The sequence below is a fragment of the Astatotilapia calliptera genome, chromosome 7 (genome assembly GCF_964374335.1).
Source record: "Astatotilapia calliptera chromosome 7, fAstCal68.1, whole genome shotgun sequence".
In the NCBI taxonomy this organism is placed as follows: Eukaryota; Metazoa; Chordata; class Actinopteri; order Cichliformes; family Cichlidae; genus Astatotilapia; species Astatotilapia calliptera.
The window spans coordinates 67,588,564-67,616,300 of record NC_137428.1 but is presented as its reverse complement, the minus strand read 5'-3'; the positions used below and the strand labels follow the sequence as shown (position 1 = coordinate 67,616,300).

The 27,737-nt window shown below is 42.0% G+C and overlaps 1 protein-coding gene across 1 annotated transcript in view; it reads left to right on the top strand.

Annotated features, from left to right (window-relative positions):
- Positions 1–27,737, top strand: part of cdh13 (cadherin 13, H-cadherin (heart)) — a 389,881-nt gene that overhangs the window by 349,431 nt on the left and 12,713 nt on the right. The window contains exons 13-15 of the mRNA XM_080303968.1: positions 18,272–18,505; positions 24,765–24,983; positions 25,378–25,413. Coding sequence (XP_080160094.1) covers positions 18,272–18,505; positions 24,765–24,983; positions 25,378–25,388 — 464 coding nt within the window. The 3' untranslated portion in view covers positions 25,389–25,413. The remainder of the gene's footprint in view (positions 1–18,271; positions 18,506–24,764; positions 24,984–25,377; positions 25,414–27,737) is intronic.

Genomic DNA, 27,737 nt, shown 5'->3' with positions numbered 1-27,737 from the left:
GTGCACGTAGACACTGCCTGCAGAGTGACGTGTGCATCGCTTTAGTCCTGTTACATTGTGAGATGACATTAGGGCTGATATAAAAGCTCTGTGCACAAAAAAGAGGAACATTTTCATGTGTTTTATGTTCATTACATATAAAATGAAATATTCCGAGCCTTTTGGTTTATATTATATGTTCATGCTCATGAAAATCATCCTAAAACGTACATTTATATACTTTTTTGGGACCATGAATTACTGCATATGTAGTCGAGTTTACCAAGTCTTTCATCAGTTTTCCTTTTTGTATAATTCTTTCTTGTCAATGCAAACAGAAAACTACGTTCGCTTCGAGCTAACGGGAGCTAACGGGAGGCCGAAGAATGCTGCTAAAACTTTTGCGAGCTCTCGCAAAACTTTTGTGAGATCCCGAGTTTGTTTTGCAAGATCTCGCAAAAGTCCGTCTTAATTTTTTTTCTCCCATGTCCCCTGCGGGGCTCTGTAGAAAACTCAGGCATGACTCTGGTTCTAATATTAAAAAAACCCTTAAAATAAGCTCACTGAGCTAAATATCAGTGTTGTTACAGTGGACTGGCACTGCTAAGGTGCTGGTGATTAGCAGTTATTCTATTAATTATGTATCTTAACATGGTTATATGGTGGTAATTAGCATTTAACACACAGTGCAGCGTAGGCCAATCACAATGTAATTACATTTTCAAGTATTTAACAAAATCAAAGATTCACCAGAATAATGTGTTATTTTCCTGAGTGATTGCAGTTTCTGATGAGACGTTTAACTGTAAACATACATGTTAAACAACAGTTCATAACAGTTACATTAAAGGATGCCTACATGGATTTTTTCAACATTGTTTCACGGCCGACACACTGACGTCCCCTGACACATGTGCCTGTTCTGTGTACTGTATGTCTAGGCTCTAAAAAGCCTGTGCTGCTATTCTGTCTGCAGAGACAAGAACAAGCTCAGTCTTTTAAAAAACGACTGTCGATTTCTGTCGACTGTCTGTGCGTGGTCGAGAAATTTCAGAATACTGATGCGTACCTGCTTGACTGCCACCTCCGCTCTTTTCTGCTCGCTGTGTCATCAACTGGACAAATCTGTTCCTTCCCCACAGCTATCAGCGCAATGATGACTGTATGACAGCCAGCCTGTGTCATAGGCTGTCATACCTACCAGCAGGATATCGATTGACCCTTACATTTTCTGTCTTTATATATATACAGAGACCTCGAATGAATACTATCCACCTACAGAGGACGAGGAGCAGAAAGACAGAAGGGCTGCGTTTAACAGAAAAAGGACGAGTCCTGTTTCAGGAGTGTCTGTAAACACAAGTGCAAGAAATACAATAGCAGAGAAATCTACTGAAATAAATAACAGAGGTTTAAAGAAAGTATAGGCATCAGTTTTAAAAGTATTGATGAAAATAGTGGTTTTACAGCCACTTTAGGCTGACCTGACCTGGACTCAGAATTGCCACGAATATACGCTATTACAGTTATTTTGTTTTGTGTTTTTTGTGCATGGTTAGCAGCAGATTGACGGTAGCTCCTGTTAACAGCATGAGGGCAGGTCAACTCCAGCAGCCCTCTGGGTTGCAACAGATGGTGGATGATGGTGCGAACACACCATTCCCAGAGACAGATTGAAGTCCAGCTCGAGGAAGAAAGAACAGAGTCATACATATGATATGAGAGATTTACAAAGAAACCAAGATGATGGCATTGATTTAAAAATCAATCAGCTGAAGAGTTAGCAACAGCTGAATGCAGTCTGGAGGCTACGCTCTGCTGCCAGACTAATCAGTTGCACCTATAGAAGAAGCGAGCCAATCATTGGCCACTTTATAATGTGTTAAGTCGTAATCTTTGAGGGTCATGCAGTCGTCACTGTGTGTGCACTTTGTGAGTTATTCACCATTGTATTCATGTTTGTGCAGCTTGTATTGTTTCTAACGGCGTGTTTCTGATTCCCAGTTAATAATTTAAAAGCCACAGATGAGTTTAGCCTGTGCAGCAGCACCTGGCAGGCCTATGGAGCAGGACAATATTGTTTGAAGTGCTATTGTTCCAACCTGAGCGCAGGGCTTGACGGGCTGTTTATATAAACTCTCATCAGTAGCTTCTGTTTTTCAGGCCAGCGAATTCTCCTCTGCTCTCTGATTCCCCGCTGGGAGTCCAGCTGTTCCCGCATCCTACCCTCCTCCCTTTCCTTTGCATTAGTTCTTGTGGGCAGATTAAAGTTGTTTTTTTAATGTCTTTGTCGTACTTGATGCAGAGGCTCTCCGGCCTGCGCCGCACCTGCGTATCCCCTCACTGCTGTGTGTTGCGGTTCGATGTTTTCCGCTGCTCATCATTTAAATGTTAAACTGCCTCCTGGAGGCAGCCATTTGTCATTGGGAGGCATGAATACATTATCAAAGCCCCAGTCGCCTGAAACACGCCAGCACACGCGCGCAATCTTCAGTGTTTACTGCCACTGAACCTGCGATTAAAAACCCTGAAGTTACGGGAAAAGTGGCTGAGCAGTGCTGGTTTAAGCACATGGATATACTAAGGAGAGACCTCCATTTAGACACTGAAATATTATGTGCACACACGTGTACCTGCACCACAGTTAGACAACTCCAACATAGTCAAAGAGCTTTGTTAATTACAGGAATATTAAGTATTGCACACATACATGCAGCCAGACTGAGCCTCAGCCTTCATCACAGTCACATCACATCCCCTCTGGTTTAAATCAAAAGTAGAGAGGGGATGCTGAATTCTAATGGGTCACAGATTAAAACCCTTTGGTGCTCAGACAGATTTAAAATTTAATAGTGTTTAGTCGTGTGTGTGTGTGTGTGTGTGTGTGTGTGTGTGTGTGTGTGTGTGTGTGTGTGTGTGTGTGTGTGTGTGTGTGTGTGTGTGTGTGTGTGTGTGCATATACATAATATGTGAATCTGTGATCTCTCTGAAAGAAAAAGTAATAACAGTGGTAGCAGTGACAGCCTGCACGTGTGCAGAGGTGCACCTTTGTGTGTCTCTGCATATGTCCATTTTCGAGTGCATTGGCTGCCCACTGTGCTGCCTCATTGCCACACTAAGTGTTGGGAACCAGTGTGCAGCTCGTTGCCATAATGGGCTGAGCAATTTCCCTGGCCGGGCAAGCCCAGATACAGAGATTTTACTGCTAAGTGTCTGTCATGTCGCAAGCACATAGTTAGCAGGCTGGCAGGCTACATGCTGATAGATAGACTCGTGTTTTGTCTTGAGCCAGCTGTGATCAGGGTCCCTCAAACAACAGCAGGGAAATAATAAAGCCTGATGAGGCAGTGGTGAGGCCAGCGCACTGGGCCTGAAATCAACAGGCAGACAATAGAAGAGAAATGCAACCAAACAGACTAAAAACGTAACCTCGTGGAGATGATTGTTTATGGAAAACCAAGTATTGTAGTTCTCCTGATCTGTTTTTAATCCATAATAGAACTCTTATTAAGGCTGATTTGGTGATTTAGTTAGTGATGAGTCTTTATTTAATATTATTAAGTCATTAAGATCAGAAGGGCTGTTAAGAGATACGAGCATAGTGAAAGCTAGAAATCAGGCATGTCTGCCTGCGACATCTTTTCAAAAGATCCAATATAGTGCAGTCGAGAAAGCGAGAGCTGAAGAGCAGTCTGCGTCTAATAGAAAGATAAATATAGTAACAGGAGACTCGGTGTCAAGAAGCCAAAAAAAAGAGAGAGAAACATGGAGGGAAATGAGAGAAAGCAGCGAGGAAATTGAAAGGTGAAAATTAAAGACACACAGGACAAAGAAATGAAGTTTTTTTGGGGTGGAGGAACATTTCTAAAAGAAAACGTGCGACCTCATGACGTGCGTTTGACTGAGTCTTAATTATGTGGATTCTGGAAGCGCTTCCTTGCTCCCGCTCTTCAATCAATCCCTTTATGGTCACAGCCACAGAGGCAGGCAGGTTAACCACCTTCTTGAAATATGTTCTCACCCAGCCAATCAACGATGACCCCGTGCAGCAGTAGGCAAAGGTGATGCTCGTGTAAGGGAAGAGTTCAGGGTGCAGAATAAAGGCAACTTGACCCGCGGAAATGGCAGTGTAATGGATACGCTCTGTAAAGAAGATCGCAGCTCAACGCCGCCTTCCTTCTGTTGCCTCCTCTGTCTTCCTGCGCTGCTTCATTAACCCCAAATACTCACTGTGTCTTTCTCACTTGGAGCTTCAGTAGCACCTCCCTCTCCCTCTCTCTGTCTGTCCTTCACTGAGTGTCTTTGTCTTTTATTCCTCGACTTGTAGCAGAACCCATTGGGGAAGTCTCCACCTTGTAAACAGGCTCACGTCGTGTCTGTGATTAAAGAATGCCTTTGTATGGCTTTGCCAGGGAAGAAATGTCTTTCTCTGTTATTGCCTGTTATCTGGCCTTGCTTATCTCGTGTCCTTGGAATACTGATTCATCCGCAGATCAGAAGTTCTTGCTGTGTCTGGCACACACCAAAACAAACATGGCTCAGCCCACTCAGCAAGGGAGCCTCCGTCTGAGTACAGTACTTTCTGGGTACTTATTTTATAAGCACTGAAACTATTGGCGAGGCTGAATCCGAGTATATTCCGAATTATTAAAATTTAACGACGGTCTCTCGCTTCCTCACCCTCACATTTCCGCCGGCGTGTAGCTTTAATGGCAGGGATCCAAATGAAATGAGATGAGTGGTTAGTGGAGATGGAAACGGATAGATAATGAAAGATGAAGTCAGATGGAATCAAGCAAACGCGGCTGTCGGAGAGCGTGTCATCGGACCAACACAGGAAATCTGTCAGTGCTGCTGAAGAGTCGAACACGCCATCTGCATATCTCAGTGTTTATGTGTATCTATCTATCAGGATGTGAGCGTGCTGTGCATGGTTTGGAGGGTCTTTTAATTTTAATGATGGTTTTAATGATCTTAAGATTTTAGGTTCATCACTAGCTCAAAATATCTAACTTCTTCAGTAGTTACTGAAGAAAACACGCTACATCTCAGTACCATACTGACATCCTTGTTCACCATTAACTCTTATAAAATAAAATAAAAATTTCCAGGGAAAGTTGAAGTGGAAGGTCATCCAGTGCTCAGAAGGTCCGCCCTTTGAGCTCTCTTCCAGTCTGGATGGCGGCGTGTCCTTGGGCAAGATACTGAATTCCTATCAGTGAGAGAGTGTGCGAGCTAGAGTCTATGAAAGTGTTTGTGAATGTGCTGGTACGGTACAGTGAAGTGCTTTGAGTGATGAGTTGCAGAAGAAACGCTCATTTAACTGCTTTTACTTTTAGTTTTTGCAAAAATGATTACCGAGCAAACTGGCAGACAAGCAAAAATTACATTTACGTCACCATTTCCATTTCTCTATCCACCGTAAATAAATAGAAAACGATTACTGGGAGGTGTAAACTCACACATGGATAGGAATTCAGCATCTTGCCCAAGGACACGCCGCCATCCAGACTGGAAGAGAGCTCAAAGGGCGGACCTTCTGAGTACATCTGTATATCTGCCCGTCTGTATAGCACTATAAACATCTGTATACTCTTTTGTAAATCATCTGTACATAACTATTCCCACCTTTTATTCCACCCATATCTGTATATAATCTGCTCTTTGCACTTCTGATTAGATGCAAACTATATTTTGTTACCCTCTATCTATATGTGTGTAATGACAGTAAGGTTGAGTCCTAATCCTAAATGTGTTCAATGGCAAACTGTGACAGAAATAAGGCATCAGGATGTTGCACGCGAGTGTGTCACAGTGTAGCTTATACTCAGACTGTTATTGATTATTTTCATGGCCACATGACATTAACCAAGAGTGCAACAGAGGAGGACTGAAAAACAAACAAACCCCAAAACAACATACCTGAAATATTTTTCAGGTATTTCATAATATTGTTTGCATGCGTGCATCTCCAACTGTCAGTGCCCTGTGCAGAAAGGAGCCCATCTTGCAAAGACCTGGGAAAAGATTTTTAATGAGGTATATGAGGTTCAGGTGTAAAGGCTGCAGGTTAGGGAGAGTCTTTCATTATTTTTGAATATGTAACTAATTTTGGTTTTATTGCTTTCTTACAGAAGCTAGAAGGCAAATCACAAAAATTAAAATGGCTAGGCTCCACATCAGCTGACAAAACAGCTGCTTCTAATTTCAGATAGTTGTTGTTTAAGTGCTTTGAATAGTTAGAGTTTCACTGCCTGAATAATTAAAGTTTTTGGGGCTTTTTCCCCATTTTGGATGAAGAGGCACTACATTTTGATCTGGCAGCTTAACACAGGGGAAAAAATAAATTGTGAGCACACCAAACAAGAAACCTCCCAAAGAGGGCAATTTTGGTGTTTAATTAGCACAAAAAGAGTTTGCAGTGTAAGCCCACTTAAAGCTGTATCAATACCCTCCTTCTCCAATCACTGTGTATAATAGCCAGCAACTGATAACCCAAACTCTATTCTGAAAGTAATTTGCCAGACTAGCAGCGATGCACCTGTCCCCAACCCTGCTTCTCTCCCTCAAGTCATCTCTCTTAATGACTTGTGCCTATTGTAATTTGTTCTGGCTGGTTTCATTTACAGTTCTGATCAGCCAATCAGATTAGCAGTATGTCATGTGATAGTGTTTGCCGAAGCCCTGAGGAGACTGATGAGTGATGGGACAGAATGAAGTGGGTTATCTGAAGGGAGTTTTAACAAGGTCTGGGATTTAAGCAGTGGCAAGATAGAAAACGGGAAAAACACAACAGATAGGCGACTGTATCCTTTAGTTTTACCAGTGCGAGTGCAGGAGGCGCCTGCTCCTTCTATGAAATACTTTTGCCAGCTGAAATCAAGGCGCTATATGATTATAACTGTATGACGCTTTGAAGTTATTTCCTTGACTCAAAGCGAATCGATGAAAAATGAGTTAGGGGTGTGAGACTCAGCATTCTAATTTTCCATTTCTCGGTTTTGCGTTTGTGGTTGGACTCGAAGATCAGAGGCCAGCCGTGGAGTCCACTTTGCAAATTTGTATCAATGTATCAACTAAATCAGAACCATCTTCATGTACAGTCTGTGACATGAATATGCACTAATTTATCATTTACACTACTCGTGTATGCGTGCACGCACTCGTGTATGCGTGTAAAAAATCAAGTCTGACGTCATTACCCGTTTCTAGGCCCAAATTCCGCTACAGGTCCCAAAGTCAAACGAACACTGAGAGTTACAAACTGTCTAAATTCTTTCATCTTTAATAAAATGATCAGTGTTGCTGCTTTACCAGGTGTAACAATTAAGTTTAACATCCAGGCATCCATGAAAACAGGATTAATGAAGTTTAACGGAGTTAGAAGTTAGCAGGAAGTTAGCTCGCTAGCTTCCACCTAAACATGATATAGCATGTTCTGACTGAGAGATTTCTGAAAAATTCAAACGTACAGTTCTGCTATCACTTCCAAAATAAATGAAGACAGAAAACTAAACAGCAGTGACGTTTGTAGGGTTACTGAAGTTTGGCTAGCTGGTATATAATGATGTGCTACGTGGTAGCTAGCTACACAGCTATGCTAGCATAAACACAGTGAAGCTGGAGGATGAACGCTAACTTTTTTCCACTCAATAAAAGCTAACGTGAGGGATCCCGATGGTTCGAGACAAATGCAATCGCATGGCAGGATGCTGTAAAAGGACCAAACTTCAGTCAGGAGAACAACTGAGATAATCCATCCACAGTACGAGGTTAGTCATTAATACTGCTGCATGGGCTGGGCTGTAGCTACATCATAAGGGTTTAAACACTGAGCTTTAAAATGATTCGCGATAATAAAAACCGAGAGAGGCCGACAGTGATCACTGACTGTTTTTAGGGGCTTGTTCAGCCTCTATAGGGTGATAAATAAATGAAATCCAAACCAGCATGAATGAATGAAAACATCTTATCTATTCTTAATATATAGTGTTGAAATAAACAGATCAAATTAAGTTCAATTTCAATTGTGTTTTATTTATTTACACAAATTACCTCGAGGCTCTTCACACTGCAAGAAAATCCCAATAAGCACTTGGACCATGGGAACGAAGAGCCCCAGAAGAAGCAGGCTCATGGAGGGGTAATCATCTACCACAAATGGCTGGGTGGTGAGGGGAATAGAAAACAGAGTAGACAAATGTTAATGACAGTAGTGGGATAAAAGCACTGGCTGAGAAAAGAGTTGAATTGAGGCGAAATGCTCGCTGCATCATGGGAAGCCTGCCTCTCATCTTTGAGATATGATGAGGCCCTGATCGTACGAGACTTGTTTGTGAGAAGAAAGATGTTAAATGATATTCTGTATTTAACGGGGAATAAAAACTAAGAAGGCAATACGGGAGAAACATGAGCAGTCTTTTAGTCCCCCTTAGTACTCTCACTGCAATGTTTTAGATCAGCTGGAGGTTTTCCAGGGAGCTTTTAGAACAACCTGATGAGATTGAATCATAGTGGTCCAGCCTAAAACTAATAAATGTAGCATTTCAGCATCGCTCTGTGACAGCAGAGAAGAATTCCTGGTGGAGCAGCGGAGTAGTCCTGCAACAGAGCCACACCATCAAATATGAATTTCTGCAAGTGGAAATATCAATTTTCTTTTGAATGTTGTGCTCCTGACTGAAAGACATTTTAGAATGAATGTATACATCATTTACAGCACTGGGGTCCACGCTGCAGCTCGATGCATTTGAATGAAGTTGTGTAAAAATGTGAGCCAGCGTGGACTCCGGCAGTCTCATCAGATGAAAGGAAATATGAAAATATAGCTGTGTGTGTGTGTGTGTGTGTGTGTGTGTGGCTCACTGCTGTGCAGTTAGTAATAAAGACTAAGGTTTTTCCTATTTTGCTGGAAGACACTGTAAAGTGATGGCGAACAGGTTTAACTAGATTAGTGTACAATTTTTCGGCACAGTAGACACTTCATATAATCACATAATTTTCAAATTCACTTCCCTCCCATGCTGGCCAGCCTGCTCTCATCTCCTCCCTATCTCATTTCAGATATTCCCTTCATTTATCTTTTCTTATTCTCTTCTATTACCTCGGTGTAGTCCACCTGTGAATTACTCTTCCTGCGTGTTTAGCGGCGGCGTGATATATTGTGACATTTTCCACTGAGCTATTCCTCATGCTACAGGCCTGCACCCGACTTCTCTGCTTGTTGTTATTTGGTTTCCTTCGTGATTTGCTTTTATGTGGCTCGGGAAAAAAATATAATCATAACAACGTTACAGAACATCTTTAGCCAAGGGCATCATCCGCTGGTTGTTTGTACTTAAGCTGCCGTGGAACATAACAGTTATTCTAATGAGCAAAAGAAAAATAGCCAGACAAGAAGAGTCTTATTTCAGCTTTGTCCTTGGCAAACGCTACAAGTGGACCATTCTTTACCTCTACAATTCACCACAATAAGAAGAACTGATCTCCTGGGCAAAAACGAAAATATAACTGCTTGTACTTTCTCCTCTTTGAATGTGTTGTGCTCTTCATCCTCGTCTCCTCTCATAAAACTTCATTGCTGTGACACATTTTCCCTCTAGAGAAAAGATGAAGTGCAAACAGATCACGGATTTTATTCTCACCATACCGTGCAGGGGCACAAATTGGTACATTTCAAAGCGCTGCTGGTCAAAGCCACGTTTTTCATTCGTCTTCTGCAGCCGTGGGAAGAAAAAGCGAGACAACAGAATAAAATATATACAGAGATAACAAAGTTGGACAGTCAGACAAAAAGAGAGCATTAGCCTAAAGCCAAAATGTTGGGAGCAAAAGAGTGTTTGGGGGTAGATGGAGACATATGAAGACAAAGAGATAGAGGGAGAGAAAAAAGCTTAGCTTGTTGCCTTTAGCTGTGGATTAGCCCTGACAGCCCCAGGAGTCAATCAGTCTGTTTGCTCCTCTCATCTCTGGACAGACTGGAGAATAACAAGGCTGTCTAAATGCCAGCCAGGGGCAGGTGGAGGTTTCAGGAATAGTGGTGGACGATGGTGCAAGAAAGCAAAGCCCGAAGAAAGAATATCAACTCGGAATTTCTTCAACTTGCGTCGTTCCTACGAAAAAAACTGCTCGGCGAGTTTTTGGCTGCTGCAGTTGAAATTCTGACAATTTGTAATACTGTATGTAAAAACTCTGTAATCAAACATTTACAGTCATTTATTATATCTGGTTGTAAAGTATTTAGTGTAACCTTTTTGTTTTGAGGCATTACTGCCTGAAAATGAGTTTAAAAAAGTCGTCTGGAGTCTCAGATGTTAATGACTGAGAGGTGCTTGACTTTGCAGCACGCTGTAAGTAAGCAGTTAGAGAGTTTTATAGGAAATCGCTGCCACAGCCCAGGAGACATTCTGATAAATACAAAGAAATCTTATCAAGTGATATTCTCCTCACCTCCTCAATGGCCAGTTCTTTCTCAGCCTGTCTGATGCAGCTTACTGTTAGACGCAAACGACCAGGAAAGAAAGGTACTCAGAGAAGGTTCCCAGAGAATGATAGGAAGCTACGTCACGCCACCACCTATCAGAAGTCGTAATGATGTAAGCACAGCAGGGGTAGTGGCTGTGGGACGAACGGGTAGGAAACACTTTCACCTGTCCTTCAAGTTCAGACTGATATTTTACCGAAAGGCTGAAATGTCAGGTGTCAGAATTAAAACTCGTAATGATTTTTCTGTCTTTGCTCTGACACAGACACACTCTATGAAATCACCAAATATATTTGTTCCAACTTTAAGTTACTTGATTCTCTAAATATCTTTTAATGTGTTAGTATCCTCCAGTTTGTTTTCTTTGTGACCAATCTTAACGATGTCTGATACATTTTTGAAGATTATTCACATAATAACAGAAAGTATCCAGGTGCATCTCCAGGAAGTTATGCATCGGTGGTCGGGATCGCCATAGCAACAGTCATTTGAAAGATCTCTAGCAGTTTGATGGAAGAATCCTAGAAAGGAAACGACGTGGAAATTAACGACAGGAAATCGGTAAACTGTGAGTGAAGCTGAAGTGACCGTTGGCGTGTAGGATTCACGGGAAGGTCAGCTTGCTTGGCTTTTTAGTTTAGCACCTCGTCCCGCGGTTACGCCGCTTACGCTGTCCCTCCTCTAGCATTAGTTTGGGGCGCTGTAGAGGACAGGGTCAAATGTTTTTTAAAAAGTGCAGATGGTTTCTTTCACTAACGTCATCCCAAATTTCTCATTGCTGTTGCCAAGTTGTTGAGCTAATTTTCCTATTGTTTCTATCTCAATAGAATTTCTAGCATTCATTGCATTCAATTATTCATTTTAAAATATTTGTTTTCAATAAATATTTACTTACAGAGCACCACCTTTACCATCTGTGCTGTCTGTCCTGGCATCATAAAAGTGATGCACAGGAGGTTTCACTGTTTCAGTCCTGTAAGAACATTCGGGTGGGTTTAACAGAAAGTTCCTGCAGTGATTGGTTAATGTCAACGATTCGCACGCCGAGCAGAAATCATCTCCTATTTGACACCAGAAGGCTGCACTGGATATTTGTGGTTCACTGAGTAGAGTTTATCTTGTGCGAGTGCAGAACTGCTACTTGAGTCGTCTGCCTGAAGTGGCTCCCAGGCATTGCTCTTTTATAATACCGAAGAGTTATTTTGATGGGGACAATTAGACCTAATCTCATTCGCTAATTAGTGTAATTCCTCAAACCAATTTATTAGAATCGATACCAACTTGTGTAAAGTTAATTTTAGCTTTACACTGTTACATTTTCCAGTGGAAATAATAAATCATTAATCATCTCTTTTGCACAAAAACGACTCCTCAGGAGGAGGATAGGATAAGGAGGATATGCTCGTGTGAAAACTTTCTGACTTTATCCCAAACGAATTAAACCCAAAACAAAGGAGAGTAGTGCAAAAAATTAGAGCTGCAAAATAAAACAGTGCAGGGATTTTCCATTTGCATTCATTCCATTTTCCCAGTCTTGAAGATGCTAAAATAACAGAGCCTCAGAGGTGACCGGATTACATTAGATCTGACACGACTTCAACTTCTTGCAGCCATGCTGGGATTAAGTTTAACACCGCATAACAATGCGCCGAAATGACCACTGAGGGAAAAGGACTATAATAAAGACAAGTACACGGATCTGCAGCAATAAGACTCTCCTGATAAATACACACTCATTACTGTAGTGCTGCATTTAGTGTCACACTGTTGCTGTTTAAACAATTACTACACAGATTGCTGTTAACAGTATTGGTGATCTGCTAACTCTGCAGCAAAGCCGGGTCATATGTTTAATATCAGTGGTACTTTGGAACTGTAAATGCTATACCTGCTAAAATATATGCATGTTGCATGGAAAAAATTCACTATGCTTCTGCTTGAGCTACATCTGCACAGCCCAGTCTCACAGAGCCACAAGCGTATCATTAAGGAGCATCGTCAATCGAAAGTTTGCCAATAATCCCTTCGAGTCTCCGAGAACTGACAAATAAATCTTCAGTCGAGACGCAACCGCTAACGTGCTTAACAATGCTTAATCACAGACAAGCTGCACTGCATCTCACATGAACTGCAGCATGGTAGAGGGCATAGGGACACAGACCTGAAACCGTCTACTGTTAAACACCAGCTATTTGCTGTGGCTGTTGTTTCATTACCCACCCAGACGGCCATTAAGACAGACAGTGTGTGTTAGGAATGCAGCAAATGCTAAAACAACAAAATAATTGAGTGAGTCACTCTGAGCACAATTCTTATCGGAGTTGGAGGAAGAGAGTCAAGTTTTAAATGATGCACGCACGCGCACACACACACACACACACACACACTAAGTGCACTAAGGATTACACTCAGAACCTGGGCTATGAGCACCTCTATCCTCATTTGCAATCTTGTTCTGATCGCGGCTCTGTCAGAGCTAGACGTTAGCATACTTTTACATGAGAATAAAGTGCTAAGTCGATGCAAACCAGGATATCCAGATGCATCCACAGAGTGGGTACTCAGTAATCTCACAAAATGTTGCATAGACTACATGCCTGCAATAAATGGTAAATGCAATTGTGCCACAAAATAAGGCGCACAATCTTTTATAAAATGACTTTAAAGCTCTAAAAGGGACCAGCACAAAAATTATGGTTTATATTAGAAGCCAAACAAAGCCGTTCAAATTCTTATGTTAGTATCCGATTGTTACGCCCCTCAAAGTGGCAGTGCAAGAGCGTCCAGCTGTTGCTAATTGACCACACCTGGGGAGGTGTGGATAAAGGCATACCTGAGGCACACTCTGGGAAGGCACAGCAGTCTTTGTCTTAGTGGTACCAGCTATTGTAGCTAACGTATTATATCACTTAAAATAAAACCTTCTCTCTGGGAAATCTGGTGTTAGTCTCCAGATTTATGCTGGGCTTTTGAGCCGGGTCGTAACAGCAGTTGAGAGTGAAAGCAGCCACAGCCTTTGCAATGCTGTAAACTGTAAAACCAGAGTACCCAGACATGCAGACATGAGGAGAACATGCAGATCTAACTGTATCTAGTTATAAAAAGGGAAATTACCTATAGAGACTTACACTGTAAGCCATGTTTATTGCATGAAAATACCCAAATTTTGAGGTCGACAGTTTCAAACGAATGAGGAATCACAGTTTTTGGCACTTTTGTGTCGGTTTTCTCTTGTACATCTAAATAAAAAACTCATGAAAACTCATCTTTTTTCTCTTTTAAAGCAAACGATGCTTTACCTACTTTATTCATTATGTTCTTTGTAGTGCCAGACACGTAGAGAACAGGGTGCACGCCGTAGATCCATAAATTACCTGTCTCCTTCACAAACTTACGCTGTGTTCAAAGAGAACTTTCCTAACAAAGTAGTGTGAAGCAGGGGCCAGCAGACAAGCTCCATTAATGTCGAGGCAGGCCGATGATGACATAGCCACGATGCGACGGCGATAAGGAGGAGCAGGAGAAGAGAAGAGCAGAGAAATAGAGTGATTAGGTGTGGGGAGTATTCATTTAGGAAGACAAACAGCTTCATTTAAAGTTAGCCAAGCACAGAGGCACCCTCTCCCACTACAAATAGGTTGAAATTTGCATTTTTTTTCCTCTGACGGAGGATCCGAGCCCTCGCTCTCTTGGTCTCGCGTCTCAAGTGATAATAGATTATCTAGGGTCTCGCCTGAAGAGCTACTGTCTTTGATTTGCTTTTGAACACATTTTCTGTCTGCTTCTGCTCAAGTAATTCCTCTCCACTCTTGATCTGCTGCTGATATTGTCACAGCAATACTTATCTGTGGTATATAAGGGCTGTTTTCTGTTTCATTCCTTGACTGCATGCAGAAAGGGAACCGAGTGCAGCGTTTGCAGTCATTTCACGATTATTAAACAGAAGAAATGCCACACTCGCTACCGTTACATTTGATTTCTCCATATCTCTTGCAATCACGATCCAGTGATGGTTTTACAGCTGAGAATGAAATTAAAGTTTTGAGCTTAGCGAACACATCGCGATGATTATCTGCTAAACACTCCCAGCAGTTGTAGATGTCATTTTTCCTGCAGACTGCCAGGAAAGAATCTCGTGCAGAAAACGTTTTAGTCTCCTGTCCTCTTTCACCTGCTGCAACCAGCTGGAATTTTTAGAGATAGAGTCACAAGTAGATGCACTTACAGATCACTTCTACTTTTATTCAGGTACAGTGAGAATATTTAAGCTCTACTGACCCAGTGCATGTGGGTTTGTGGGAATGCAAGCACAGCCTTTTGTGTCTATGCAGATGGGTGGGTGTCTTCATGGTGCACGGGGAGTTGGATTACCGCCATTATCCTAGAAAATCAGCACCTCTACAAGCCTTGAAGGTTTCACTGCACTTCACATTCAATACAGTCATGCATTTGCACGAATTCTAAATATTTAGCACTTGGATACTTGCCTCCTTTGCCCTGCCAGAGGGATTTAGTAGCCTGGGCAACACGGCTCCTCTTTAAGGGTTTTCATGTGAATAAAAAGCCTGGAGATGGGAAATTTTTCATTTGATTTATTTTTAGGTGTACTTGACATTTCTGTTATTCATTTATGGAAATTCTTTTTACTGCCCAGCTTTGGAGCATGTTTTGCAGACAGAATATTCCAGCATGACGTGCACGTTACTCGTGCATTCATTTCTAAATGCAGATGAAAACTGTTTAAAGTTAGTGTTGTAGTGTTTGGTATAGTTACACATTAAATCTGCTCGTTTAGGAAAGAGGCGCCATTAAAGTGTTGTTATTCAAAATCATCAAATTAAACAATCTTATAGTCACAAGTTGTATATTTTTTTGATACATTTGTCTCTATGATCTAGTAGGAATGAACAAGACTGCACCAAATATTTTATTTTTAACTAAATTTATACAAGTTACTGAAGAAATCATTCAAAAAACAGCATTGAATGGACCTTTTATAACCGCAGGGTTTTCGGCGTGTCTTAGTTTGGGTCTCATAATGTTTCAGTATTTCAAACATTTCATTATAAATAGCATGAACTTCACCGAGCCTCTTCTCTTATTAAAATAGTTTCTGCAAATTCCACAACAAATGAAACAGGATCTGTCTCAAGAATTGCTCACTGAATGAAGCATTCAAGAAAATAATAATAAATGTCATTTTTAGGGAAATTATTATCTTTACATATTCTTTATGAAGTTATTAGAGTTCTGAGGGACGTCTGAAAAGCAGAAAGCTGCCTTGAAGCCTAAATGACTGACAAACACTGAGCATCATCAAAGTCTATCCCAACTCTGGACTTTACATGTTGTAGCTAAACATCAGTCACATGAATGTCAGTATGGATGTGGAATAGGCCTTATGTTATGCTCACAGTGCTAGTGGGGATCACACGGTTGTTAGTGGAGGCACCACTTGCTGAAACACAGTAGTTGCAGGATTGGCTAATAAGCGTCCAGAGCAGCGTTTGGCTGAGAGACTGCTCGACAACATGGTTTAAAACAGGAAGATCTTTAATGGCATCAACCTTGTTAATTCTAAGTGTGCTGTGTTTGAAGTTGGCTAATCCTGCTAAACTTATTCTGTAAATGATATGCTGATGTATGCGCATTATGCAAGAATTCTCTGCACGAGGATAAAATGCAAAAGAGAAGAAACCCCACTATTGCACAAACGGATCAATAGTTCCTTATCAGGAGTTTGAAGTTGTAATAACATTTATACTGCCTCTATAAAATTACCCATTTATTGCATTATCTACTATTCCTTGACTTCTATAGATAACCTATTTAAATCCCATGACTTTAGCTTGTGGAATACACTTAAGAGGATTCTGCAGCATCTGAGAAATTCCACTGGGATCCATGTAGAGTAGGAAAGAATTATGGGAGAAGAGCTATAAGACCCACATGAAAGAAAAGAGACGGGATTTCATCTCAGACCAACGAGGGGCAAAGATTTATTTTCAGATTTATCTAAAAAAAAAAAGAATAATACCTGTCCTGTGATACATATACATGACAGCGTAGATACTCACTAATGCCATACAAGACATCTTACTGAGAGACCAGAAATAAACTCTCCACCACGTAGTCCGAGTTAGCGCAGTTAACGTTGTTTCAGGTCAAGTATTTTGTGAATGCATGTTTGAGGACGCGGCCGCCACCTCATCCACCTAACACATGACCACGCAGTAATATTTGTCCATATTAAACAAACCAAAAAACTGAATGTCAGTATCTATATCTGTCTGTACAAGTTGATAGTAATTAAGTGTTGCTTCCATATCCACCTGTACAAGCCAGTTCTGGATCATGTATGAATTTAGGGTAAGAGTTATTTATCAGTCCCGACCATGTTGGAGCCTGTAGCTTAAAACACTAAATCAAATGCACCATTAAAACCATACATATACATAATGTTTTGAATGTGATTGGTCATTAGCTCAGTATAAGACACACTTTCTGAGAGAAACAGTTTTCGCTTCAGTGTCATTAAAATGTAAGAACCAAGTGGATATTCACGTTTTACAATATTTAATCTTAAAGCGAGTCAGCTACAAGATGAAAGAATCAGCCAGAAACGATGCTTTTTAATGAAATTACAGTAGCCAACATGATTCTAGCAACATTGTTCCAACTAGTAGCCCTTTTCTCATTGACTTGCCACAGTAGGAAAAGCACAGGCTGAATTAATGATGTCCCAGTTTCATTAGGTGTCCCAGTAAGCTATGACAGTGAACCAGCATGTACCTTCCTAATGAAATGTGGCCGTCATTAATACACCTGTTCGTCCCACGCTGTGACAACTGAAAATGTACACCGGTGGAATAAGACTCCATCGTTTGTGTTTCTCTTTCAAGAATCCAGTTGTTTTTCATATTAATACGAGCAGCGTATTAAAAAATGAACTTTCACCTAATCAGCATTTCGCAGCTGTAACATTTCCTGCTCGGTGTGTGCAGCTTTTTTGCAAAGCCACTGTAAAAACCCAGACTGGGTTTCATTCCAGCATCACTTGACATTTATTGTGCATATATCTCGACTTGTTTTTATCCCCTCTCTGCCCTAAATTGTCTGCAAATATATATATTTTTAGCTGGAAAAGGTGGAAGGGACCCATTTTCCAATTACAGATCTTGTCTTTAGGTGTTAATTGCTGACTGACCTCTGGAGCTGTTATTGGATGCCATGCAGGTTTTTTAATAACCTCTAATCGCAGTGAAACAGAGAGCCATAATAGAGAAGTGCCAAGGTGCTTTTTAACACAGCATCCTTCAATAAGGTGTAATCTCATCCAAACACAGAAGCCAGCTGAATGCCAAGTCAGAATGCTCTTTTGCAAAACACGAGCCGCTGTGATTCATGCTCTTCCGGTACCCAATCGACACTCCGTTTTCTGTTGTTTGGGTTAAATTAGGTCAGCTAAGCAGCGTGGATCTTATTAAGAGTAGTGCTGTTTTGGTTCGGGGCGTTTGTCGGGGGGGTTTCTTTTGATTTTTTTACATTCCCAGTGAACATGTTTTAACTTGGCAGAATGAAAAAAACACTAAAAGCAGAATTTACTCCAGAGTAAATAATGACTAGCCCGTGTTTTACTGCAGCCACACTGTATTATTGCTCCTTTCACATCTGTCCAGATCATTGCATTTCACATTGTCCACATGCTCAGGAGCATCCAGGCCTACAGAAGTGCACTAAATCTTGCAAAGGGAATTAGCTCCCATGTCTTTCCTTTTCTCATACGTGTATGTTTTCATCTGTTTCCAGGCACTCCTCCAGCCACAGGTACCGGCACTTTGATCATTCACCTGGAAGACTACAATGATAACGCGCCGTACGTCTTACCATCGGTAGCGCGAGTGTGCGAGGACACCTACGATGTGACTGTTGCTGTAGTTGGGGGCTGGGACAAGGACCTCCCACCCAATGCTGCACCCTTTAAAATAGAACTGGGAACACAGCCTGACCTGGACAAAACATGGAATGTTACCCGGGTTAACTGTAAGTATTTCATTTTAAGATGAGATTCGTCCGCCTGTATGCAGGACTAACCTGAACTGTGTCAGGCTAGCCTCTTCTCATGCCCAGAGCATCGAGTAGTGCTGTTCTATGAAAGCCACCAGTCTCTCAGAACTACACGCAGAGTGTCACCAAACAGGTAAAGTTAGGATTTAGTGGGAATTTGCAGTGTGGGACAGGCTATGCAGAAAACCTGCACTGAGAGATACTGACTACAAACTATTATATGTGCAAACCGTCGCTCTACTTCAGGTTAAAGGTGTCACACAGATCATGAATGCAATTTCCCGCCATCCACAAAGCGCAAATACAATAAGAAGTCATTGAAGCTAAATTCAGTTTTCCTATTGAAATAACATTAAAACTGCAGTTTAATTGAATTTACCTTGATTTAAATTAAAATGATGGCTTGTTAGCCTTCATTCACAGTGTTTAAAATGACAATGATGCTAATTATCTTTGTGTTTCAGTTGGGATTTATACAGTATTTAGCAAAAGTGAGCAACATTGGATTAGGTTTAACTATTTATATGGAAATATGAGGCAAAAACCAAGTTTGTACAATTCTACCAAGCTTGATGGTCAATGCTTGGTGTGTCCGCCGTTATTCTTCAGTATAACAAACTGTTGTAATTTATCGAAGCAGTCTTTGGGAACAGTTCTCTGTGCTTCTAAAAGAACAAGAATCCAGAGCTCTGGATGTTGGATGCCTTTTGTTCTCTGTCGGGATCTGTGGAGGCCAAACCATAACTGATAGAAAAGCACAAAGTGGAGTAGTATCCACGTATGCTTTTGCTGCTGTGGCAGTATGTTTGGATTTCATGCTGAAATAAACCAGAAACCTTTCAGATGGTATTTGATTGTTGATCAGATGTTTAAATGCAGGACTTATAGATGTAGACAGTAAACGGACTTTTAGGTGCTTACTAACTAGCATTCACACTGCGATGGATCAGAGAGCAACGTAGAGTTAATATATTACCCAAGCATAGTTGCATGCAGACTAGGAGGAGAACCACCAACCTGCTCTGCCTCCTGAGCTACAGCATTCAAAAGGTGGCTGTAAATATACATTTTCAATGTCTGGGGTTGATGTTATGAAGTTATCTAATTGTGCTCAGTTAGAGTCTTTTCCTAAATCTACCAAGTGATTTTGTGAGTGTAAAAAAAACCCCAAAACATGCAACACACTTACAATAAGAAGTGAAGCACACTCCTGACGAAACATCTCCTTTCTCTTCATTCAGACTTTGATTCTTTCAAATAGGACCGTTGTGCATCCTCATCTGCAGTTACGTCTACCAGTGTCAAAGGAGCAATGCTAAATGACACTTTGTGTTCATATATGCCGAGTCTGCAGTATCTAATAGAAGTGCAGTGTTTGAAAGAGAGCGCACAACTCAGATACCATAATTGAGTTTACATAACAAAAAACTGGTTCTCCTAATGAAATATTAAGAGTAAAATATGACGATATGGATTAGTATTTGTATACCTCTTTCCTGGTCTTACGATGCAAAGTCCTTTGACTTGAAACTATACTCACCTCTTTATGTAGCCCTACATCTACAATTATTACCAATCAAGAGTCATTATTATTCTAATATGCATGTCTTTGGACTGTGGGCGGACAGAGCACTGTAGGAAACCCCACTCACACAGTGGGAGAGTCAACATACTCCACACAGCAAGCCCATAGCCACCTCATGACCTTAACAGACTGACAGTCACTTTTCTCTTTTTTTGCATGCTGGTTTCTCTTTCTCAGGAGGTTTAAAGCACTTTCCACTGAGCCCGGGGAATCTAGAAGTTTAAAGGAAAATCTGAGAGAAGTGTTACAGAAAACTGGTACTCTGGAATCAGCTTCATGTCGAAAATGTTTAAGGGTCAATTCATCCAAGTACAATTTGATACCCTGTCACACAGTGTTGATTTGGACTGTCCAGAATAGTGGAGCAGTCATAACTGGAGAGATTCCTACAGATCACATGATAAGGATGAGGAGAAAAACGATGCGCCGAGGAAAGCGGAGAGGAGGCTAGACAGACAACCAAGACATTGAATCAGGGTTGCATGACCGACAGTGCTGTCTGTGTTTGTTTGAGTGACAGACCAGAGCTAAAACCTGCCCAGAGGTATTAGCTGTGACTGACAGCGGAAGAGGGGGGTACAGACACTCCTCAATCAGCACCGCTGGAAGAGACAGATAGGGCCAGCAGAGAAAGAACCCATTCCCAGTGAAAGAGACTGGCGCTGTGCTCATCTCAGCTGCGTCCCTCTGTGTGCTTCTGTTTGTGTGCACGCAGCACCAGGAGAGCTCGTGGCTCTGCCCCGACAGTACATCTCAGTGTAAGAACAGCTGGAAGTTTTTATGTGGAGGGGTCGTGACAATACACGCAGACAAATGCAATTACAATTAAAAGCTCGCAGAGATATTATGGAACATCTTTCTGTATTCCTCACTTTAAATTTCTCTTTTAAAGTGTTCTGATGGAAGTCAGTAAAAGTTGTGCAACTTAACTTCATCATCAAGGCTGTCTACAGTCAGCAAGGATCAAAACGCTAACAGACTAAAGTAAGTTTTCTGCTTGAATCCAGCACACGGACAATCTGCAAACCTTGAAGTTCTTTAATGGTCTTTTCGATATTCTTCGGCAAGTTCAGCGCGTGTGGAAAGTGTTGAGGGCTGATGTCAGTATGGATTTGTATGTCTGAAATTATGAACAGTCGCTGCAGCAAGTGCACAGCTGCTGTTATCCCAGGGGGGGGGAAACACATATCAGTCAGCCACCACCTGTGCTGCTTAGAGCCACACTTTGGCCCGATCCCTCCCTTTCCCGTCCTTTCTTCGTTCTGCGGCGTAGCATCGTGTGTTAAAACTGTTTATCCTTCTATATGCTTCATAGCTGATAATTAGCTGACACATAAACAAAGTAGGTGGGAAGTGCACGAACTTCCTTCTTTGTACTTTTAAAAATACTCTCAGAAATAAAGGCTGGAAGGTCCTGGATTCATTTAGGACGTGGGTGGGGGGCAAAAAAAGAAGGCAGGCTGCTGATCTTATGATTGAACAATAATTAATTGTAAAGTGTCAAAGATGGACAAAGCTACGATGTGATGAGTCAACAGACGTAGACCAAAAAAATGGTAAATGGTAAATGGCCTGTATTTATACAGCGCTTTACTAGTCCCTAAGAACCCCAAAGCGCTTTACACATCCAGTCATCCACCCATTCACGCACTGGTGATGGCAGCTACATTGTAGCCACAGCCACCCTGGGGCGCACTGACAGAGGCGAGGCTGCCGGACACTGGCGCCACCAGGCCCTCTGACCACCACCAGTAGGCAAGGGGTAAAGTGTCTTGCCCATGGACACAACGACCGAGACTGTTCAAGCCGGGGCTCGAACCGGCAACCTTCCGGATGTCTTGTTTTTTGTTTTTGTCAGTGATTTGTCAAAAAATAAATTCAGATTCTTTTTTCTCTAATGAGAAATATAACTGACAAGATGAACGTCACATTGTATCCAGAGAGATTTAAAACTATCACCTGAACGAATAAACTCATCAAGAAAGTGCTGCTGAGGTCAGCCAAAGTTTTCTTATAGAATTTAATTTGACTTGATTTCTTTTTCCAACCACAAGAGAAGAAACAGAATGTAGATTTATGGCACCTGGATGCCGGCTTTGCTTTTCAGACCTAGAAGTGATGTCCACACTAGACACAAAATAATCTCTAAGAGATACGAGTTAATAAAGTTTCCATTGGGACCTGCAGCGGCGTGTCAGCTGTGGTGATAAAGACAGAGAGCTCAGCATTAGAACATTTCAGTCCTCTGTTTTATATTTACCTGCTTTTTCTCAGAGTTGATGGAAATGACTCATAAGAATGTAGGACAAGGGCACATGCTCACCTACCTCCAGGATCTATGATGTGGGCTTACAGCATTATTATTTTGAAGAGGATAACCTAAAGCATGGACAAGAGCTGCAGTCATGCTCATGAACAAATGCAATTGATCAAATTCATACAAAACCAACCCAGAATCTCAAAGTGAATCCCCAAACACTGCTGTCCCAAGAGACACTTTAAGATGACTGTTAGACTCGGGGTTTTTTGGGCTCCATAGTCCACAACAACAACTTCACTACTGCCCTAATTGGAAGCATTCGAACCTTCAATGCCCTAAAAACTAGATAAAAGATGAACGAGACTTCAGAGCTCTAAAGAAAAGCAACATAATAATAATAATTCTTCCTCCTCACACTGCTGTGGCACTCACAGTCACCAAACCACAACCCAAATGAGTACTTGTGAGAGATTTGAATGTTGCACCACTATAACTACCATTGTTCAGTCAAGGAAATAAACATCTTCTGGCTTAGTTCATAAAACTGTGTTCAGTTTTACATAATGTCACGATCAGCTGTGTGTCAGGACTCGAACACGAAAAGGTAAAGTCAAAGCGGCCGCTTTATTGGCTGGAAAACTAACATCAAATACAAAACTAAACTGGGAACAAGAAACTCTAGAAAACAAACCAGGAACTGAGAACTAGAAGTTGGAACACGGAGGGAAAACAGCATGGTGAGGGTGCGACGCGACAAAGGGCAGCGGAGAACACAGCGCTTAAATACACAAGAATGGGAAACACAGCTGGGACTAATCCAACATAATGAGATGAGAGGAAAGCAAAACACTGATCACAGGACGTGAGACTACCAAAGTAAAACAGGAAACACAAGACAAGCACGGAGATGCAGACTTGACCAGGAGGCACGGCTGACAGGGAACCCACAGGAGAAGCACGAGCACAAAGGCTGTATCCCAATTCAGGGTCTGCAGCCTCAACAGTCCTCAAGGGCCGCGTACTCAAAGACCGCTAAGGCCGGAAGTGCGAGGCTTGTGAAATGGGACGGTCTAGCCTCCGTCGCGCTGCCCAGGTTGCCTAGCAACCATGATACTAACAGCTGGAAACGTGTCATACAGCTTTGTTTGACAGAGATGAAGGAGACAATCTTTTGTTCATTTGTTTGTTTCTACACGAGCTTTGATCATTCTCTGATTAAGCTCAGCTATTGGACGGCGTATATTTTAAAGTAAAGGCCTTAAAACCAAGTTAGTACAAACGTCACTAATGTCACATGACTTTGCCAACATGTGGCCAACAGTAATGTTTTCATGTTCTTCGTTATTAAACATTTGCACATAAATAAGTGACATAATATTCAGTACTTAAAGTTCACTCTTCGGGCGCCCCTCATCCGCCGTTTTTTTTCTGCAAAATTATCCACACCCACCGCCGCGCTATGCATTCTGGGATATGTTGGGCCACGAAGTCTACACCGCCACGTCCTTAAAATTCAGGGAAATGAAGGACGCATCTGAGGGCCGCATTTCGAGCAGCCTTCGAATTGGGACAGCCTTCGTCGCGTCGCTGTGACGTAATCGGCCTTAAAATGCGGCCTTTAAGGCTGCAGACCCTGAGTTGGGACACAGCCAGAGAGTTTGAGACAGGAAAGGTGTAGCACAGGAGAGGCAAAGAAACTCAAACACAACCAGACACTAACAGAAACAAACAATATTAATAAGCAAAAACCAAACACTGAGTCACAGGACTCGTGACAGGTCATTTATTACCAGGAAGGTTTCCTGTAATTTTTCACCAATCTGAGTAGAGGGAGCAACAAGTCCTGCTGTGTCTGTACAGAGGAAGACCTCGAGGTGTTTACAGCCACCCGAATGTTCACATAGTCATTCATGTACAAATCAGAGTGTGACGAAACATATCGATCTGCGGGGGGTTTGTGTGAAGAATGACCTCAGTATTTCTGACGTTTATTGCCTTATAACGTTATTTTGAGCACTGAGTTAAATGACAGATTTTCTAAGTAAACACAATTTGCCTGTTTTAGAGCTCTCAGCTCTGGCAGACAGGTGAAATGTGTTGGCATGCATATTGTGACACATTTCAGCATGAAGTGCACCAGTTTCAGTATGTTCTGTCGTGTCTCTGGAGAAATTTTAAAGTATGATGCAACAAAATGTAATGAATCTGATGCAACTTAACTGGTGGCAATTTCCATGGCTTCAGTTGTCAGGAATGCCTTTGCACCTGCTTACTTTGTGTTTGTTGCACACACACATGTTTAGTTGTGCTTTGCAAAGGAGCTCACTGTTTATGTAGAGAAGATGGACGTAACTTTGAACCCCGTCCAATGTTTTCTTTGTCTTCCGCAGCGACGCACTCACAAATCAGGCTTCTGCGCAGTCTGAAGAAAGACAACTACCAACTCCCGCTGCTCATCACGGACTCAGGGGTACCCCCTTTGTCCAATAATACAGAGGTCAAGGTTCAGGTTTGCATCTGTAATAAGAACCGGATGCACTGCAGCTCGGCCCACTCCCATCGTGCCAGGTTTCTTGTGCCGCTCGCAACACTCCTGCTCACCTTACTCTGTAAGTACATCGCAACCAACTCCCACAACAACAGAAAACTCTGGTTCTTTGTGTGTTTTTTATTTTCTCCTCAGTTCAAAAGTGAATTCCTGCCGATTCCAGTACAGACTCGGGTACAAAATCAATGCAGACAAACATGGAGCATCATTTTATTTAGGATCAAAGCAGTTTTTGCACTTATGTTCACGTGTAAAGAAAAAGGATTTGAATTCTTTGCCTGGGAAGAATACATCATTTAATTCAAGATGCACAAGTGTGTCTTGTACATTTTATGTTTCTATATTTCCTGCCTACAAGCCTAAGGCGCTCCCAAGGAAGTCAAACTTGAATTTACTCTAAATATCTCATTTAAGCCAAGTGATGGTATGAATAATTCAGCCTTCTCCATTTACAGCACGTTTGTAATGGAGGACATCCAACAGCTAGTTTGGTGAGAAGAAAACTCATTTGCATCTTTAAGGCCCCAGATCCCGTTCTCGCTCTGTCTGGGCTTGTTCTCTGTAGTTTATAGGCGAGCTCGCTGTATGCCGGCGGCTGTCTACAGCAGGAGGGATGGTGACGGAGTAAAGCGAGAGAAGGAGATGATGAGGAATGAGAGGGTAAAAAAAAAATAATGTGATGGATGGGAGGAACAGAGAAGGAATTTCATTTCAGCGCTGAAAGATGGGTAGCTGTAATTATTCCATCTTTGTTCTGCTAATTTGTGTTTGACTGTAAAATGTTTTACTTCTGATCGTGCGACAAATCACAGCCATCCTTCCCTTTGTCCTCCCAGCTCTCTTCCCTGTCTTCTTCTACTGATCTTAACATCTTTCCTCCCTTTTTCTCATCTCCTGTCAGTCCTGTCAAACTCTCTTCCTTCAGCCTCCTCTGCCACAGTTTTTTTGTACCACTTGTCTTGTGCTTCTCTGTTTAGCCGCATTTCCCCCATAATCCTTTGCTTGTGGGCAACATCTCTGCTGTTCTTTTTCTAGCTTCTAGTATGACTCAGCGATCTTCCTATGGCTATAGATCAATCTGTCTATGGATGCATATCTTTTCTCTGAATGCTCACTCCTAACAGATAACTGTTACGTGTTACAGAAAGCATTGTTTGAAGTGGCGCCTGCGCCCACTCTTCATCTTCTTCTGATTCAGCTACGTGCACTCAGTTACCTGCAACTTCTTCAGCTCGTGATTCACAGGACACAAAGTATTAAATTAAAATGACGGCGTGTAGCAAGCAGCGGCATAAGCACACCGCACGACAGCGTTGATAGGCCATTAGTCGCGGTTTCGCTGCGACACACTAATCACAAGCTGATGCTGCATCAGCGTTCAAGGACAAACAGCCACCTCTTGGAAAGTTTTATGGCAGTGATCCTGAGACTATCCCAGCTGGAGCAGTCAGGTAGCTTTTCACAGACTCCTTTTCAGACGCAGCTTCCTATACGGGGTTTCCATGGTAGCGCAAACATGTGTCTGAACTCGAAAGCCTTCTAATTGGTTGACATGCCAAAGATGATGTTAAGAGAGTCTTTGCCACAGATGTCCTTTTTGCACTGAACGACAGTAGCCTTCATTACTCTACTGTAAGTAGTGCAGTGATAGACAGTGGCATTCATTAACCAAATAGCTTCTCCAGAACACGGATTCTTGGATGCTTGTTCCGGAGGCTGTGCACATCCGTTCGTTTGGCCCGGAGTACGTTTGTGTAGTCAGAACGCACGTTGCAGACGGTGGAGTTACCCCGAAGCTGAAGGTTGAAGATTACAGACAGAGAGGAAACAAGAAAAGTGTGTGTGTGTGTCTGTATCTCTACTGGGAATCTGAGACAGTATTACAGCTCAGCAGCAGAGGTTCACCAATTCAGACACAGAACATCTCCACAGACACACACACACACACTGCGGGAGCTCAGAGAGATGACTTCTGCTCAAGCTCATCACACAGACCTGTGCTGGGGGACAGATAGAGGGGGCTGATCGCTGCAGTGTGTAGTCAGATAGTCTGACAGAGAGGCAGAGAGTATCCTGTTCCAATTCCCTTATCTCCAAACTGAACTCTGACCCCGAAAGAGAGAGATGAGGGGAAGAAAAATGAAAAGAGCCAGAGGGGGAAGGATGGGGAAAGGAGAAGAAAGCAGTGTGCAGATTAAACTCTTTGTTTTTTGCTCGCTGGGCTACAGGCATGCAGAATGCATGGCCAGCACAACAGCTATCTTAATTCTTCTTTCCTTGTATCTGTAGCTCTCCTCACTCATCCTCCTTCTCTCTTAATCCCCAACCATGTCTACTAAATATTTAATCTTTAAAATAATTGGCATCCACAAATCATTTCTTCAGGTAAAGCACGTGCGGTTATGTCAGTGAACATAACAGGGAAGTGTCTATATTAAATATGTCTGCAATCTGTTTACTGCCTGGAAAATGTTTATGCTGGGGGAATTGGCAGACATGTTTCTTTTTTTTTCCCCCCATTATCTTCATTTGCGGACTTTATTTATGGCTATGTTTAGAAAGACGGAAGTCTTCGTTAAACATTGAAAAGGCAAGCCGAGGCAGGAGACACAGAATAATTAAAATGCTTCCCTTAACTGGGCATTCTTGATTTTCAAGCTAGTGTTTTCTGTAGAGCGGCCCAATCAGATGTCGCCATTATGTCAAAGCCTCTTGCACACACACAAGTTGTCCTTCAGCGCTACGATACACCATCTTCTACCTTTCCAGCCTCCTAATGTCTCTATAAAACAAGATTTTTGTCTTCCTGTTTCCG